This window comes from Mercurialis annua, linkage group LG8 (genome assembly GCF_937616625.2).
Source record: "Mercurialis annua linkage group LG8, ddMerAnnu1.2, whole genome shotgun sequence".
NCBI lineage: Eukaryota > Viridiplantae > Streptophyta > Magnoliopsida > Malpighiales > Euphorbiaceae > Mercurialis > Mercurialis annua.
In genome coordinates, this window is record NC_065577.1 from 38,086,301 (window position 1) to 38,102,617 (window position 16,317).

The following is a 16,317-nucleotide window of genomic DNA, read 5'->3' on the forward strand; positions in this document are numbered from 1 at the left end:
ATTGTACAGTATAGCAGCACTTGTGAATCGGCATCTTTATGGTTGGCGGTTGGTCAACCGTATTTGGTGTGAGAAAAACACGTTCACGTGATTTTCACGTGATATTTTGTGATTAATGTTCATTTTAGGTTTAGCAATGGAAACTGGAATCAATGTGCTAAGATTGAATAAGATGGGCTAAAATAGAGGCCTAGACCCAAGATTTAAGGCCTGTTGATGTGCTAGGCTGTAAGCAAAGTCACCAACAATTCTTCTGGCAGTTAATCATTTTTTGATGAGTTAATTAGACAAAATATTATAATATATGAATTTAATTCTATTTTTACGCTGCTATCTTTCATTATTGATAATTACAATTTGTATTATTTTTTTAAAAACTTTCTATTTTAAATAAATACGTTCATCTCTTCATCTTCTTCTTCTGTTCTCAGCCAAACCTAATTTATTCACCATCTCATTCTAATTTTCCTCCTTTTAATTTACAGCCGCCGGATCTATCTTTTTCAACTCGACTTCTGCTTCCGTTGGGTGTTTCTTCTCCGCCGTGAGTCCACTTCTACTGCTACTACTGCGATTTCCGGCCTTTTTTTTCCGCCGCGGGTCATCTACATACTCTTCTAGCGATTCCTCGTCTTCAGTCACTACCGCCGTCGTCGGACACCATCGTCACAAGCCCACTGCTGCCGCTGTCGCACACCATCGTTTCAGTCAAGTCTTTTTTAGATCTTAAATCGAATCAATATTTCGGGTGTTAGTTAACGCATTTTTTTTTGTGAACAACAGTAGTGATGTGGTTGTGGTTCATTTTTTGGTGTTGCACAACTTGCACTTTAAGTGTTTGAAGAAATGCTTATGAGAATTGTAATGTTTTGAGTGTTGGATAACCAATGGTTAACATTGAATAAACTGTTGGTTAACTTGTAATAAAATTTATTTTGAATATATCATTAATAAAATCGTTAGTAAACTGTTGCTGAATTTTATTTTTATTGCTAGTTAACCAATGGTGTACTAGTGGTACACCAATAATTTTATTTTTTAGTACATTGTTAGTAGACGTTGGGTTAAGCGTTGATAAATGTATAATAATTTTCATTTTGAATATATGGTTATAATTTGTAGTATTTTATGTAAAAAAGTATATTGGCCTTTTTATACTTTTGTTTTTAGAATACTGTTAGTGAACTATTAGTAAACAGTTGATAAATTTATAGTTAATTAATTTTTAGTATATTATTAATAATTTTTTAGTAAACTAAAATTGTGCATATAAAATATAAATTATTTTCTAGTATACCGTTAGTAACATGTTAGTATATTACTGGTTAATCAAAATCGTATTTCTGAGATTAAAAAAAATATTTTTTAGAATAACAAAAGAAACATTTTTTGAGAATATTTTAACTTTCTATAAATACTTATCAAACGAGGCTTTTTTGAGATCGTTGCATTATTCTTACCATACTTATAGTTCTAGTGGCATTATTATATAAATTCACTATCCATACGTGTTTTCTTAATTCAATAATAAATTTTAGAAATTGTTAAATTTACACACCAATTTTCAATTTATCTCAACTCAATAAGCAATGTCATAATCTACTAAGGTGATGCTCATTCATTAGTGTGATTTATTTTTGAAGTGGTTTTTGGACAACCGCTTTGATTTATTATGATTTGACCTATCAAATTGAGACTAAATAAAAATTGATATAAAAATTAGATTTTTTTTAAGTTCTATGATTAAATACTCTCAAAAATATAATACTTCTTCCCTCTCTATAGAGTTATCCACTTTTTCTTTATTATACGGTTTAAAAAAAATACAATTATTGTTATAGATCTTATTGTTAACCCTTATTTAATGTAGAGTCCATGTTTAATTTACTTGTATAAATCAATAAATACTAGTTTATTACTGGATTTTAAATAGCGGTAATATGTTAAGATTGAATTAAAAAATTGTTACTTTTTAGAAGTGGATAAGAGTTTTGAAACAATTTTTTTTAAAGTGAACAACTCTATTAGGACGGAGCGAGATATTAATTCTATCGGTGATTCCACCTCGTTGACTAATATTTAATAGCAATTATATAAACAAAAAACAGTGATATATTTATAATAAACTTAATCAAATTCATAAATATTTTTTAATGTAAGTTTTCTATGGTTAGTTTATTCTTTATAAAGTGTATCTTACTTTATTTAGTTATCATCCCGAATTTTTTAAATAGTGCAAATTTGTCATTCTTTATTAAAGCTGTGTTTAAAATATTATGCTATAAATTTTTTAATCTTTTTATATTCTATAATTAAACATTTTATCAAAAATTTAAACCTTTTTAAATATTAACCGATTAAACAGTGTAATTATTTTTAAATTTAATTTTAGAAATGATAGTATTAAAAACCGATTTATAAAGAAAGTTTATGATGAACCGGTTAACCAATACATAACTGGCCCAAATTTTGATGCATTGAGTTGCGGGATAATCCCCGCGGTGCTGTTTTAACGGTTAGTTCATGGAGCTCAGACATAACGTCACTGTCCATTTTTACGGCCGGCGATTTGGTTGATGACTCAGCATTAACAAATCACCAGCCATCTTTAACATATTTAAGATAACATATTATATTAGTATATCAGTTTTATAATTCAGCGCCATTTGAGTACAATTCTGAAAAAGCTGCATTTCCGAATTACTTTTATCTCGTATTTTTGCTATTCTCCGGACTCTATTTTTCATAATTTTTGAAGGTAAAAATCCACTCTCAGTTATATCATAATGTGAAATTCAGTTTCTAATTTATAATTTCTAGTTTTTTTGAATCTCAGAAATGACAGCGACGGCGCGTAGAGGAATTCATTTCCTGCAGAGCTTAAAAGCGACGAAAATACCGGCGGAGGTGATAGAAGAAGGGCAAAAGCGTGTAATCGACGCTTCTCTTACTCTTATTCGCGAGAGAGCAAAGCTTAAGGTATATAAATTAGGAAACTAATTAATTAAACAGGTTACGTGTTAGTGAAATTGATTCTGATTATTATTACTTGATCAGGGTGAGCTAGTGCGTGCTTTAGGAGGTGCTGTAGCTTCGTCGTCGCTTATCGGAGTACCGTTAGGGCATAATTCGTCGTTTCTTCAAGGCCCTGCTTTTGCTCCTCCGAGAATTAGAGAGGCAATTTGGTGTGGCAGTACTAATTCAACTACTGAAGAAGGTACTTTTGGTGTTCTTGTAGGATTTAATTGTATATTAATCCTTTGGTTTGGTTTGGTTTGTTTAGAATTTATGTGAAATTGGTTGTGTTTATTAGGGGTGTAATCGAGTCAAGTCGAAATACTGTCAAGCTCAAGCTCGAGTCCGACTCTAAATTGACTCTAAAATCTAAATCTCGAAACTTGACTCAAAAGCGATCAAAGCTTGAGTTCGAACTCAGAACATTTGAGACTCGAGTTCGAATGGACTCGATTATCTCTATAAATATTTTAAAATTAAATTTTAATATAAACATAAAGTTCTTATTTGTAATATATAATATAATCATAAAGGGTAAAAAAGTAAATTAACTAAAATTCAATTAGGCTAGTGAGCTTATCAAGCTTAGTATTTTGAAGCGGTTTTGAGTAATATTTTAGTCAGTCCCCAGTAGCTCTTGAGTTGGTTTGACTTGGTGACACCCTATGTTAGATGAATTACTATGAAATAAATTCTAGAGTTATAAAGGGTATACTAACCTTTATTTTTCCTTTACCTTATGAGTTATGTGAATAGTTCGAATTAGAATATGATTCATTTCTGATAATTTCAATTATTACCCATATATGATATATGTAATATTATGCCATGGTTGTTCTGCTGTTCTGGCCTTATTCGTGTTTATGTTGAATTCTTCTGTATATGCTTATTTGTGAAACAATGATTGTAATGCAGGGAAAGAATTAAATGACCCAAGGGTTTTAACTGATGTTGGTGATGTCCCTGTCCAAGAAATTCGAGATTGTGGTGTAGATGACGACAGGTTAATGAATGTCATTAGCGAGTCTGTCAAGCTGGTCATGGAAGAGGTGTGTGATTGTTGTTTTAATATTAATTACTACTTTGATTGTAATATGTCGAGAATATTACTTCTGCTTTAAAGGTTTGGTACACTATTTAAATTGAGAAATCTTATATTCATATCAGAACAGCAGAAATTGGTTTAATTTCTTACCTTGCTTTCTATTTCTTTCAAGAATTGCACTGCGAATCGTTGCTCTTGGCTTGGATGTTTGTGTTTTACATTTGTTTGTGAGTTCACCTTATCTTCGCTAACCTTCCAAAAAGTTGCTTCTTTGATACTGTATTTGTTGGCATTTAATCGTAGATTGCTTTAAAGCATTGCGGAAATCTACTCAAGAGTTGAAAATCTGCCCTGTATAATGGTGGCAGTTCTATTTATTAATTCATTTAGAGAAAAAAAGAATTATCATGTATTATTGAACCAAACACTATGTAAGTCAACTTTCTCTACCCTTTGTTTGGTTCAATTATACTCTAAAGTTCATTTGATTTGCAAATGAATTCAGTTAGTAATTCATTTGATACATGCATGATTATTTAATTTATTTCTACAAAAATTAGAAAACTAAATAATTTTTTGAAGATAACCAAACACAACTTTGTTCATTTCGAATTAATTCACATACTTTGTGTATGTCATTTGAACCAAGCACAAGCGTACTATATTTATGTGGTTTATATATTGCACTAGCTAGCTGAATGTGTAATTGTTGTCATTATTCTGTGAAGGATATAAAATATTGCTTAGTGACTTCAGAAGCAGGTATTAAAAGGATTACATGTTAAGTTAAAATGCGGTGTTCTGAGTGCGTAGTTACTGGATTATATTTCTCCATATTTTAATTAATCTCAGATAGAAGCGTTTTACTACATTTTTAATTTTTGAGGTGTTACACATTGACAATAACTGAAAGCATTGCAGCTGTTTTTTCTTTGTTACCTTCTTGTTTAGATATATGAATGATATTATTAATATTACAACTCATTTGATGTTTTCTGCTATTCCAGGAACCATTACGTCCATTAGTTTTAGGCGGTGATCATTCAATATCTTATCCTGTGGTAAGAGCTGTTTCTGAGAAGCTTGGCGGACCTGTGGATATTCTTCATCTGGACGCTCATCCTGATATCTATCATGCCTTTGAAGGAAATAAATATTCCCATGCCTCTTCATTTGCCCGGATAATGGAAGGTGGTTATGCACGGCGGCTCCTGCAAGTATGCCCTATGCCCTCTTTATACTTTAAATGGCCGACATGCTCTGCTTTAATCTTGCATATTCATAATTTCATCCATTTTATGATATGCATACTTTCAGGAAGTTAACCTCATAATTTTCATTGTAAGATGGATCTGTCTAATAAAAGCTGTAAATCAATTTCAGATTTAATTTCTAGTTTATTTAATATTACCTATCACAATTGTGAAATAATGTAGCTTACTGGACACAACTCGGGAATGAATGTGGTTATCTGCATATTTTAAGTTTATCGTTGGAAACCCAATGTAATGCTTGAACTCGAGATCATGTGCCCTTGTACTTATTAACATTAAGAATAGTCATTGACACCTAAATAATAGACTTCAAAGAGAGCTTGTTTTTTTCTGGAACAGAAACGAAACTGATTCCGGAAATTTTCAGGTGGGAATCAGATCAATAAACAAAGAAGGCCGAGAACAGGGAAAAAAGTATGGAGTGGAGCAACATGAAATGCGAACCTTCTCAAGAGATCGGCAGTTTCTAGAAAATCTGGTACGTTTTTCTCATATTTTTGGATGTGCATATGAATGCGGTATATGAATTGACTCCAATTTCGGTTTATCAGAAATTAGGAGAAGGTGTGAAGGGAGTGTATATCTCAATAGACGTGGATTGTCTTGACCCCGCCTTTGCTCCGGGCGTGTCTCACATTGAGCCAGGGGGTCTTTCTTTTCGTGATGTTCTCAACATCCTCCACAACCTTGAAGCGGATGTTGTTGCAGCAGATGTGGTCGAATTCAATCCACAGCGTGACACTGTTGATGGGATGACTGCGATGGTTGCTGCCAAACTTGTAAGAGAACTCACCGCAAAGATATCCAAATGATAAATCTCACATTTTTGTTTGATCATCAAAGTCCAATTATAGAAAATGCTCACCTTGGATTATAATTACTATTATAAAAGTTAGATATAAGTAGTAATTTAGACTTCTTAATCTTTCAAAATGGTGTTTCTTTTTTTAAAATAGTAGTATCAAATAAATCATTTTTTGTATCAATTTTTGAGTCACTGAACTGAAGTGTTGCATATGTCAAAATAGATCTTGGGAATTGTCATTTTTTGAATTGCAATTAATTTTCAACATGGAAATTAATCTTCCAAATTGTCATTTCTTGGAGTTGAAGTAAGTACAACTACAACGGTCTTATCTTCTATTCAATTTGTAAATGGAACAAGTTGAGACATTTTATTTCTCTCTATATTTTTACCCCCACAAACCTGCATATAATCCACCCCACAATTAAAGTTACTCTTAATATGCTGCCACCGTCAAATTTATATTATTACCTACATTAGGTGATAATAATAACTATATAGTCCGATGTATATTCTGCATGTACGAGTTAATTAGTTATGTTATCAACATTGAAATTTCAATATAGTTCATTCTTAGATACTTTGTTATCTATAAATAGATCTTAATTGTAGCAATTACACGATAGTTACAAAAAATATATTTTTTAGTTTTTTTCCGATTACAGTCAAATTTAATATTTTTTTTAATCGAAGATATTTATTAAAATTATAATACAATTGACGAAATTAAAAAAATTGATCATATATTTATATTGCATAATTGAATGCAATTAGAAATGTACTTATCGAAATTAGGCTTAATTGACAAAATTGAAAATGTCGGGTTATAAGTAAAAGAGTTATTTGCGTGTTAAATCCCCGACCTTTTGCGTTTGTAGTGATTTAAGCATATTGTTTAAAATGTTGCAGCACACATTGCATCCCTTTTAAATTTTATATTTTATATCACATTTTTATTTTCTATGGAATACAAAGCTATAAAACGTGTATGCGGTGAAAAACACAAATGTGCTATAAAAAGTTAAATTAAAAATAAAAGATATTTTTTTTATTAGAAATGAGAATTTCATTCATACTAGGCAAATATGAGGATAATAAACTCCATAGATCATTGGGCATTTCTTGAATTATAAAAAAGTCATTAAACAAACTTTTCTTATAAAATTGTCACTGAACTATACGTTTTATTATAAAAATATTTATGTTTTTACAAAAAAAATACTAAACTTTTCATCAATTACAAAAAAAGTCATTGGGTTATACCTTTTATTACAAAAAGGTCACTGAATTATGTCCTTTTTTGAATTTTGGCTTGCCATGTAAGCAAAAATATTGAGTTTTTGGGTGAAAATGGTACGTTTTATATGGGTGAACCCCTTTATAACAAAAACTGTAGTTTAGTGATCATTGTGTAATAAAAGTTTGTTTGATGACCTTTCTGTAATTTGAAAAAATTCTGCTTACCTACATAGTTTAATATTCCTGATAACGTAGCACATCTAGTAGGGGCGAAGCAACCTCGCTAGGAACGAACATCACTAAGTCAAGCATTTCACCGACCTGGCAACAATGTCCGACCTTCTTGAAATCATAGAGCACATGACTTGGGGGGTCACCGGATCGATGGGAGTTCAAACATCATCCGAGACAATCATGCCTGATAAGGTCGGATCGGGAATCCTATCCGGGCTCTGAGTTATATTCAACTCAGACCTAGGCCGAGCTCCGAAGGGCCGGACCATCTGGTCCGAGCTCTGAGCAACTCTCGGATACAAGAGCCATGATAACTTGACTCCCAAGTTATCCGGGCTTCAAGGTTTGACCGGGCTCCGAGGTCCTGCCCCTCAGCGCTCACTCGTGTACCAGATCCTGGGACCACAGAAGATCTTCTGACAGGTACGTGAGGAATGTTCCCTCTGACACACCTAACAACCCGTGCCTCCCGCAGGGATATTCTACCACGTCAGCATAACTGATTTCTGGGACCACTTGGCTCACAGCCTGCCAGCAAGGCAGGTTTGTCCTTAAACCCTAACTATAAATAGAGGGTTTAAGGACAAACCCTAGGTAATTCTTTTTTCTCTACTCAAAACACTCCTCTTCTCTTCTTCTTCTTCCTTTACTTTAAAACCTTACTTGAGCGTCGGAGTGAACGTCCGGTGACCCCCACCGGAGTTCCTTCTGACCTCTGTTTTCTTGTGGTGTGCAGGTCGGTAAAGCTCGGATTCTGTTTGGTGATTCATCACTTGGCGCCGTCTGTGGGAAATCGTTTTGTATTCCCCTGTTCTACTCTGGTTCTTTTGACGTTGCTGATCAGATCTTGACAAGAAACAATGGCTGAAGATCCTGTTTTGGACAGGGTAGACCCACTGGGAACTACGGTTACCGACACTAACTTGGCTGGTGGAGTTTCTGCTAGTGGTCGGACCTCTGTGATCACTGGCTTAACTCCTCCGGCGAATGCTCAGGTGGGAGGATCCAGGGCCTCCGGCAGTGGGGCTGGATTTGTGCCTTTATATGGGTTGGAAAACTATCCTAGGGCGAACCCTTTTGCTTCAGATGCAAGTCACACCCACTTATCAACCCCAGGAACCACCGTGCCTCAGAGTTTCCTCCACAATACCTTGTCTCCCACTCAACTCAACTTCCCGGTAGACGCTACACTGGTGGCTACGGGAACAGGAACAACTTCTGGGCAGGATATACCTCCGGCGGTCTTACAAGCTCAAGAATATTTAGAATACATGGCTCGCCAACTGCACCAGGCCCAGCAGATGCATTTTGCAGTCATGTCCCAGTATTACCCAAGTTACACTCCCTCGGCCACCCCCGTGGCCCCCCCACCCCAAGCTGCTGAGTTTCAGGATGGTCGTCCTCCGAGAGAAGAAGGTCGGAGCGATCACCCACGACCCAGACCTAGGGGTCCCACAGAGCATCAAGCACCAAGAGGCGAAGATCATCGTGACACTAATTTGCCGAGAGACGAAGGTCGGTATGATCGCCCTCTGCCGAGAGACGAAGGTCGGCATGATCGCCCTCTGCCGAGAGACGAAGGTCGGCATGATCGCCCTTTTCCGAGAGACGAAGGTCGGAATGATCCTCCCCCTCCTCGAAGGGAGGGGGTGCAAGACGAGAATCTACCACCGGGGATACAGCGCGGTGACGCTGGTTTGGGGAGGGGAGACCCAGACCCGGAGGCAGATCCTCTGCGGACTGCGAGAGCAGGAGTTCCACCGGTCAGGAGAAACGGGGCAGAAAGTGTTCACAGCTCGGGTGCAGCGTCACAGCATCAGAAAACTTTGCATGACGAAGTTACTCGTCTGGTCCAGGCCGAGCTGGATAGGCATAAAGGGCACAAGGCAGAGTCTCGACCTTTTACTACCTGTGGCATTGCTAGCCCCTTGTCAAAGGCTATATGGGATGACCCATTTCCAGATAAGTTTAAATATCCGCCCATTGACAGATATAACGGTAAATCCGACCCGATGACTCATTTAAGTTGCTTTCAGGTTGCCATGGGAGTCCAAAGTGTCTCGGACGCCACGGTGTGCAAAGTGTTCCCTTCAACGTTGAGTGATGCAGCGCAAAAGTGGTACCAGAACCTCAAGGAGGGCTCTATTACTAGTTTCAGGGAGCTCGCTATGGCTTTCAAAACTCATTTTGCCCCGAGCATCGAACGAAAGAAAAGATCCAGTGATTTGAAGAAATGCTTTCAAAAGCAGGGAGAAAGTTTGAAAGCTTACATTGCTCGGTTCAATGCCGAGGCGATCATGATAGAAGATTTGAACGATGATACCGCCATCGATGCTATGAAAGATAACACCAGCATGCAAGTCTTCCGAGACAGCCTGATCACCAACCCGGTTGACACTTACACCGAGTTGATGGACAGGGCTTGGAATTATATCAATCTCGACGAGGAAAGGCAGAGGAAGTCTTACGGGATGGCTAGCCCAGTTCCCAGTAAAACGCAGAATACTCAGGGATCCAACCGTAACCAAGATCGGTACCGACCTCTGAATGAGACTTCGGGGTACAGGGGTAACAAGCCGTTCAATGCTCAAACCAGTCCGCCAAGTACAGGGCCCGGCACGAAGCCAAGCTTCAGTATTGGAGGAGGAACGGAAGGATACGTGGACCGAGCAGGAGTACCAAGACAATACGTACCACTTAACACACCGAGGGAGCAGATTCTATCCTGGATCAAGCACAACAACGAAGAGATTCGTTATCCACCGAGGCTAGTGAAAGATGGAGACCGATCCAAGTTCTGTGATTTTCATGATGGTTATGGCCACGAAACAGAGGAATGTGGACGTTTGCGAAGTGAGATAGACAAGTTAGTCTGCCAGGGGCGATTACAACATTTTGTTGTGGCCAAGGAGGGCCAAGACCGAGGAAATACGAGGGTCAACTCGGTCAGATCGGAGCCAGGGGGGAGTAGGGAAGCCCAATCCCCATCAAAGAAAACACAAGTCACAGGAGTAATCAACACTATCTCAGGAGGAACTTTAGAATCTGAGTATGGTCGCAAACGCAGAAAGAAAAAGCAAAAGATGGTGATGTCGGTTTCCACGGGGTCGCCATGGCCTAACATTGTTTTTGGGCCAGAGGATGCGAAAGGAGTAGATTTTCCTCATGAAGACGCTTTGATTGTATCAGCCATCATTGGATCGAAATGGGTAAAACGATTGCTGGTGGACGATGGTAGCTCGGTTAACTTGTTGACTCTGTCAGTCTTTTTGTCGATGGGAGGATCCAAAACTGAACTTAAACCTGTGAACATTCCCCTCCTGGGGCTGGGAGGAGCTCCGGTCACCCCAGAAGGCATGGTCGAGCTAGACTTGGAACTCGGTGTTGAAACACCTCAGGAGGACGGAACAGAGGGAATCCTGGCGGAACCAACACGGAAGGTACGTTCACTGTTCATGATAGTTGACATGCCTCTAGCGTATAATGGTATCCTTGGTAGACCTATGTTGTATAGCACAGGTGCAGTGACTAGTATTCGTTACTTAATGATGAAAATCCCAGTGAAAACGAGGTTATAACTATCAGGGGAAATCAAACCCTATCCAGGCAATGCTACATGGCCACTATGGGCAGCACGGTGGAAACGATGAACATCGATACACCGGAGCTGCTCCTCAGAGAGAAAAAAGCTCAGAAACCCCGAGAAAATTTAGAAACGATCGAACTTACAGAGGGGTCCGAGATGTGTGTAAAGCTGGGGGTAGATTGGCCAAACGAGCACCGGGAGGCTATCATAGCTCGGATAAAACAGTATGTGCAGGAGTTTACCAACAAGCCAGAAGATATTGGGGGGGTAGACCCTAAGATAATCTCGTACAAGTTAAACGTGGATGCTAAATGCAAGCCTGTCAAGCAAAAGAAAAGAACTTTCTCTCTAGAGAAACAGATCGCTATCCGAGACGAAGTGGAAAAGCTTTTGAAAGCTGGATTCATCAGGAAAGTAGATTATCCGGAGTGGCTGGCTAATGTGGTTTTGATCAAGAAGTCCAACGGTAGATGGAGGCTTTGTATAGACTTCACTGATCTAAACAATGCCTGCCCAAAAGACAGTTTTCCTCTGCCGAACATTGACCAACTGGTGGACGCAACATGCGGATTTGCGGTCTACGCATTCTTAGATGCTTCTCAGGGATATCACCAGATCCCGATGAGTAAAGATGACGAAGAAAAGACAGCTTTCACAACGGATCTGGGGACTTATTGCTACGAGAAAATGCCTTTTGGTTTGAAAAATGCTGGGGCAACCTATCAAAGACTCATGAATCATGTTTTTAAAGATCAACTGGGCAAGAACGTCGAGGTTTATGTAGATGACATAGTCGTGAAATCCAAAGGGATCGAGGATCACGCAGAGGATCTGGCAGAAACTTTTGAAAAGCTAAAGGGTTTTAACCTCAAGCTGAACCCGGAAAAGTGTGTTTTCGCAGTCCGCTCGGGGAAATTTCTAGGGCACCTCATCTCGGAGAAAGGCATAGAGGCGAACCCGGAGAAAATCGAGGCAGTAATGAACATGAAAGCACCCAGCTCGGTAAAAGAAGTACAAAAGTTGAACGGGAGAGTAACGGCGTTGGGAAGATTCATGAGTTGCTCGGCCAAACGATGTTTGCCATTTTTCAAAATCCTGAAGAATACAAAGAATTTCAAGTGGACAGAGGAGTGCAACACAGCTTTTGAAGAGCTGAAGGTTTACCTCAGCACACCCCCGGTGCTAGGTAGACCTGAGCCTGGGGAAATCTTATATTTGTATCTCTCGGTGAATGACGAGACAGCAGCGGCAGTCCTGGTGAAGGAAGATAAGGGTCTGCAAACCCCAGTTTACTATCTCAGCAGGGTCTTGAAAGGCCCGGAGGTCAGATATCCAAAAATTGAGAAATTTGCTTTGGCATTGAAAGTGGCGGCGGAAAAGCTAAGGAGATATTTCGAGGCTCACATCATTGTAGTACGTACGAACCAACCTCTGAGAAAGGCGCTGCAGAGGCCAGAGATGTCGGGACGGCTGGTCAGCTGGTCGGTCCAGCTGGGAGGATATGACATCCGGTATGAACCGAGACCGGCTCTGAAAGCACAAGTATTGGCAGATTTCATAGCCGAGACCACAGCAAGCGACCAACCTGAGGAACCTGATGAACAACTTCTACGGTGGGTCTTAGAAGTCGACGGGGCATCAAATCTGGAAGGATCTGGGGCAGGCGTAGTCTTGAAAGGCCCTCACGGAGTCACACTCCGAAGCTCGGTAAAATTCGATTTCCCGGCATCCAACATTGCCGCGGAATATGAGGCTTTGTTGATCGGATTAAGAATGGTAAACGTGGTCAAGGCCGAGCACGTAACAATAAGGAGTGATTCTCAGTTAGTCGTTTGTCAAATCCTGGGTACTTTTGAAGCTCGGGATTCGGAAATGAGGAGATACGTGGACAGAGTCAAGTTCTTCTTGAACAAGATTCAGGAGCTCGGAGGAAAATGGGTGATAGAGCAAGTTCCTCGTTTGGAAAATCAAGAGGCCGATGTACTAGCCAAAGCAGCAACAGTGAACGAAAAGATACCGGGGGTCCATTTCTCTGTTCAAAAGCATTCCAGTATCGACAACCATGAAACCATTTTTCTAACTCAGCCTTTGGAAAATTGGATGCAAGGCATAGCCCACTACCTGATGGATGGAACTCTACCAGAAAACAGAGACAAAGCCTACAAAATCTTGCGACAAGCTCCGTACTACGCGTTCCTCGACGGAATCTTATACAGGAAGTCATTCACCCACCCGTGGTCGAGATGCTTGACAGCAGAGGAAGGGGAATATGTGCTGAGAGAAATACATGAAGGTATCTGTGGGGCACACATAGCTCCTCGCATGTTAGCAAAGAAAGCAGTGTTGCAGGGCTACTACTGGCCCCTAATGGTCAGGCAAGCAGAGGAGATAGTAAAGAAATGTGAAAACTGTCAGAGCCATCAGAACATCCGACATGCTCCCACCACAGAGCAGTGTCCTATTACCAGTCCTTGGCCATTTGCAACTTGGGGAATTGACATCCTGAGTCCTTTCACACCAACCACGGGGCAGAAAAAGTTCTTGATAGTGGCAGTAGATCACTTCACAAAGTGGATCGAGGTAGAGGCAGCGAGTACCATCACAGAAGCTCGGATCAGGGATTTCTTCTGGAGACAAATCGTGTGTCGTTTCGGTATACCCAGAGCGTTGGTAACTGACAACGGAAAGCAGTTCAACTGTCGAGCCTTCAAGGAATTTTGCAACGACTTGCACATTGACCTGCGATTCACTTCGGTAGTTCACCCGCAAAGCAATGGGATGACCGAAGTAACCAACCGGACGATCCTAAAAGGGCTTAAGGCCAGACTAGGGGAGTTCGATAGACAGTGGCTGGAAGAGCTACCAAAGGTCATATGGGCTTACCGAACCACGCCAAGGGCAGGCACAGGAGACACCCCGTTTTCTTTGACATACGGGTGCGAGGCAATGATACCTGTGGAAATCGGGATGCCGACTCTAAGGGTCCAGTTCTTCGATGAGGCTAAGAACGAAGAAGAACAGAAGTTATGCCTAGACCTGCTGGAAGAACGGAGAGAGCAGGCAGCGCTGAGAATTGAAGCATACAAACAAAGAATGGCTAAGTATCATAACAAGAGAGTTAAACCCCTGAGTTTCCAAGTTGGCGATCTGGTCCTGAGACGGGCAGACATTGCTAAGGGAAATGTTGGAGTGGGAAAGCTCGAACCCAATTGGGAAGGCCCCTATCGAGTCACTGAGGTCGGACGAGCAGGAGCTTACAAGATAACACACATGTCGGGCAGAGTGCTCCCGAGAACTTGGAACTCCCAGGTTCTTCGGAAATACTATCAGTAGTTACTTGTTTTCATTTTCGAGATACCTAGGGGTTTTTCCACTTATGTTTGAGTTAGGCTTTTGTAAAACTCAAACATAAGTTTTTCCCCTCAATGAATAAAAAAGATTAAAAAGAATTCATGTCTTTTCCAAAACCCGAGCACTCTACTCGGTAAAAAATCCACGGGCTATGTGCCATCCACGGGCTATGTGCCACCAGCGGGCTATGTGCCATCCACGGGCTATGTGCCATCCACGGGCTATGTGCCACCAGCGGGCTATGTGCCATCCACGGGCTATGTGCCATCCACGGGCTATGTACCACCAGCGGGCTATGTGCCATCCACGGGCTATGTGCCATCCACGGGCTATGTGCCATCCACGGGCTATGTGCCACCCGCGGGCTATGTGCCATCCACGGGCTATGTGCCACCCGCGGGCTATGTGCCACCCGCGGGCTATGTGCAACCAGCGGGCTATGGGCCATCCACGGGCTATGTGCCACCCGCGAGCTATGACAATCCCAGGTTATCCAGAGACAACAGGTTACCCACGCCGAATAATTTGTTTAAACTTGATCTATGAATAACTAAGAACTTATCCTAGCATTCTTTATCCCAAGTCTGAGTCAAGAGCCCATATATAAAAACAACAACAAGAAGCTAGAAAATTCACACCAAGAAAACCAGCTCGGAAACTAAACTAGGTTAGCTATGAAAAACATGTTGTCACATACTTAGTCAAAATTCTCAAAAGCAAAAAGTTCATTCAAAGAAACAACATTCAGATAAAAAGAAAACATAGGCATACCGACAAGTAAAAAACAAGATATATATACAAAGGCCAAAGTGATCAAACTTTGCAAAAATATTCAAAGTATAACAAAGGAGCCCAGAGCTCAACATTACAAAATAAAAGTAAAAATTGTTCAGAAATTACAAAAACGGTCATCCTAAACCGGGCCTTGATCTTGGTCATCAGCCAGATAGTCTTCAATATCTGCTGACATGTCATAATCCTCAGGCAGCTCTTTGGCACGGCGATGCAAATCAAGCACGTCCAGCTTAAAATCCGAGACATCGACATCAGCTCCAAACCGGCCTCTCACAAACTCGCCAACTTGGACCTCGCCGACGAACAACATCTTCCGGAAGTCCTCATACAAGTTCTCCTCTCGGACCGTGCCTTCCGCGGCTTGGGCCTCAGCTTTCTCGGCTCGCCTTTCGGCCTCAGCCAGTTTTTTCTTCAGGTCCTCCACCGAATCCCGGAGTCCCTTGGAGGCCAGCTCGTTCCGGCGAGTGACGTCAGCGAGCTGCTTGGAGAAATCTTCTTTCTCAGCAGCCTTCTCAGTCTCTAGACGACTGATGTCACCCCTTAGTTTTCCCAGCATCTCCAGGTCTTCCGACCTTCGATCCTCGGAGTTCTTCAATTTGTCCTCCAGCTGAGCCACCAGCGAAGCCCCGTCCGAAGCCCTTTGTCCGGCCTCCAAGGCCCTTTTCTCGGCTTCGCTGGCCCTCCTCTCCGCATCACGGGCCTTGGCCGCCTCAGACAACATAAGTTTTTTGGCCAAGAGAAGGTCGTCCTCGTTCTGACTAGCACGCCGGTCAGCCCGGTAAGACATTTGAGCCGCCTGAGAACGAACAGCAAAGTTATTTGAAATAACAAGAGAAATAAATCAAGTAAAAAGAGAAAAATCAAAGAGATTACCTGGATGCAGAGGGCAGAAACTGTTGCTAGCAGGTTCTCCGGTTTATAGGTCTTATAGTACGCCTCGTCCTCAAGAAGCGTGGTAACCCGAGCAATATCC

At 40.6% G+C, this 16,317-nt stretch overlaps 2 protein-coding genes across 2 annotated transcripts; both read left to right on the forward strand.

Moving 5' to 3' along the window:
- Positions 1-2,536: 2,536 nt before the first annotated feature.
- LOC126660387 (arginase 1, mitochondrial) lies at positions 2,537-6,387 on the forward strand. Its single transcript, XM_050353858.2, has 7 exons — positions 2,537-2,758; positions 2,837-2,979; positions 3,058-3,217; positions 3,931-4,064; positions 5,068-5,277; positions 5,702-5,812; positions 5,886-6,387. Exons 2-7 carry the CDS (start codon positions 2,839-2,841, stop codon positions 6,144-6,146), a joined length of 1,017 nt encoding a protein of 338 aa, XP_050209815.1. The 5' UTR covers positions 2,537-2,758; positions 2,837-2,838; the 3' UTR covers positions 6,147-6,387.
- Positions 6,388-11,228: 4,841 nt separating this feature from the next.
- LOC126662033 (uncharacterized) lies at positions 11,229-15,073 on the forward strand. The gene is made up of 8 exons (XM_050355920.1): positions 11,229-11,679; positions 11,791-11,895; positions 11,950-12,200; positions 12,318-12,471; positions 12,565-13,044; positions 13,186-14,066; positions 14,187-14,480; positions 15,038-15,073. The coding sequence occupies exons 1-8, from the start codon at positions 11,229-11,231 to the stop codon at positions 15,071-15,073; spliced, it is 2,652 nt and encodes an 883-aa protein (XP_050211877.1).
- The last annotated feature ends 1,244 nt before the right edge of the window (positions 15,074-16,317 follow it).

Coding starts and splice junctions, on each gene's coding strand:
- LOC126660387 (XM_050353858.2), top strand. CDS start 2,839: ATGACAGCGACGGCGCGTAGAGGAATTCATTTCCTGCAGAGCTTAAAA. Junction 2,980..3,057: donor GCGAGAGAGCAAAGCTTAAG/GTATATAAATTA, acceptor TTACTTGATCAG/GGTGAGCTAGTGCGTGCTTT. Junction 5,278..5,701: donor ATGCACGGCGGCTCCTGCAA/GTATGCCCTATG, acceptor GGAAATTTTCAG/GTGGGAATCAGATCAATAAA.
- LOC126662033 (XM_050355920.1), top strand. CDS start 11,229: ATGGCCACTATGGGCAGCACGGTGGAAACGATGAACATCGATACACCG. Junction 11,680..11,790: donor CAACGGTAGATGGAGGCTTT/GTATAGACTTCA, acceptor ACGCATTCTTAG/ATGCTTCTCAGGGATATCAC. Junction 12,472..12,564: donor CCTGGTGAAGGAAGATAAGG/GTCTGCAAACCC, acceptor TGGCATTGAAAG/TGGCGGCGGAAAAGCTAAGG.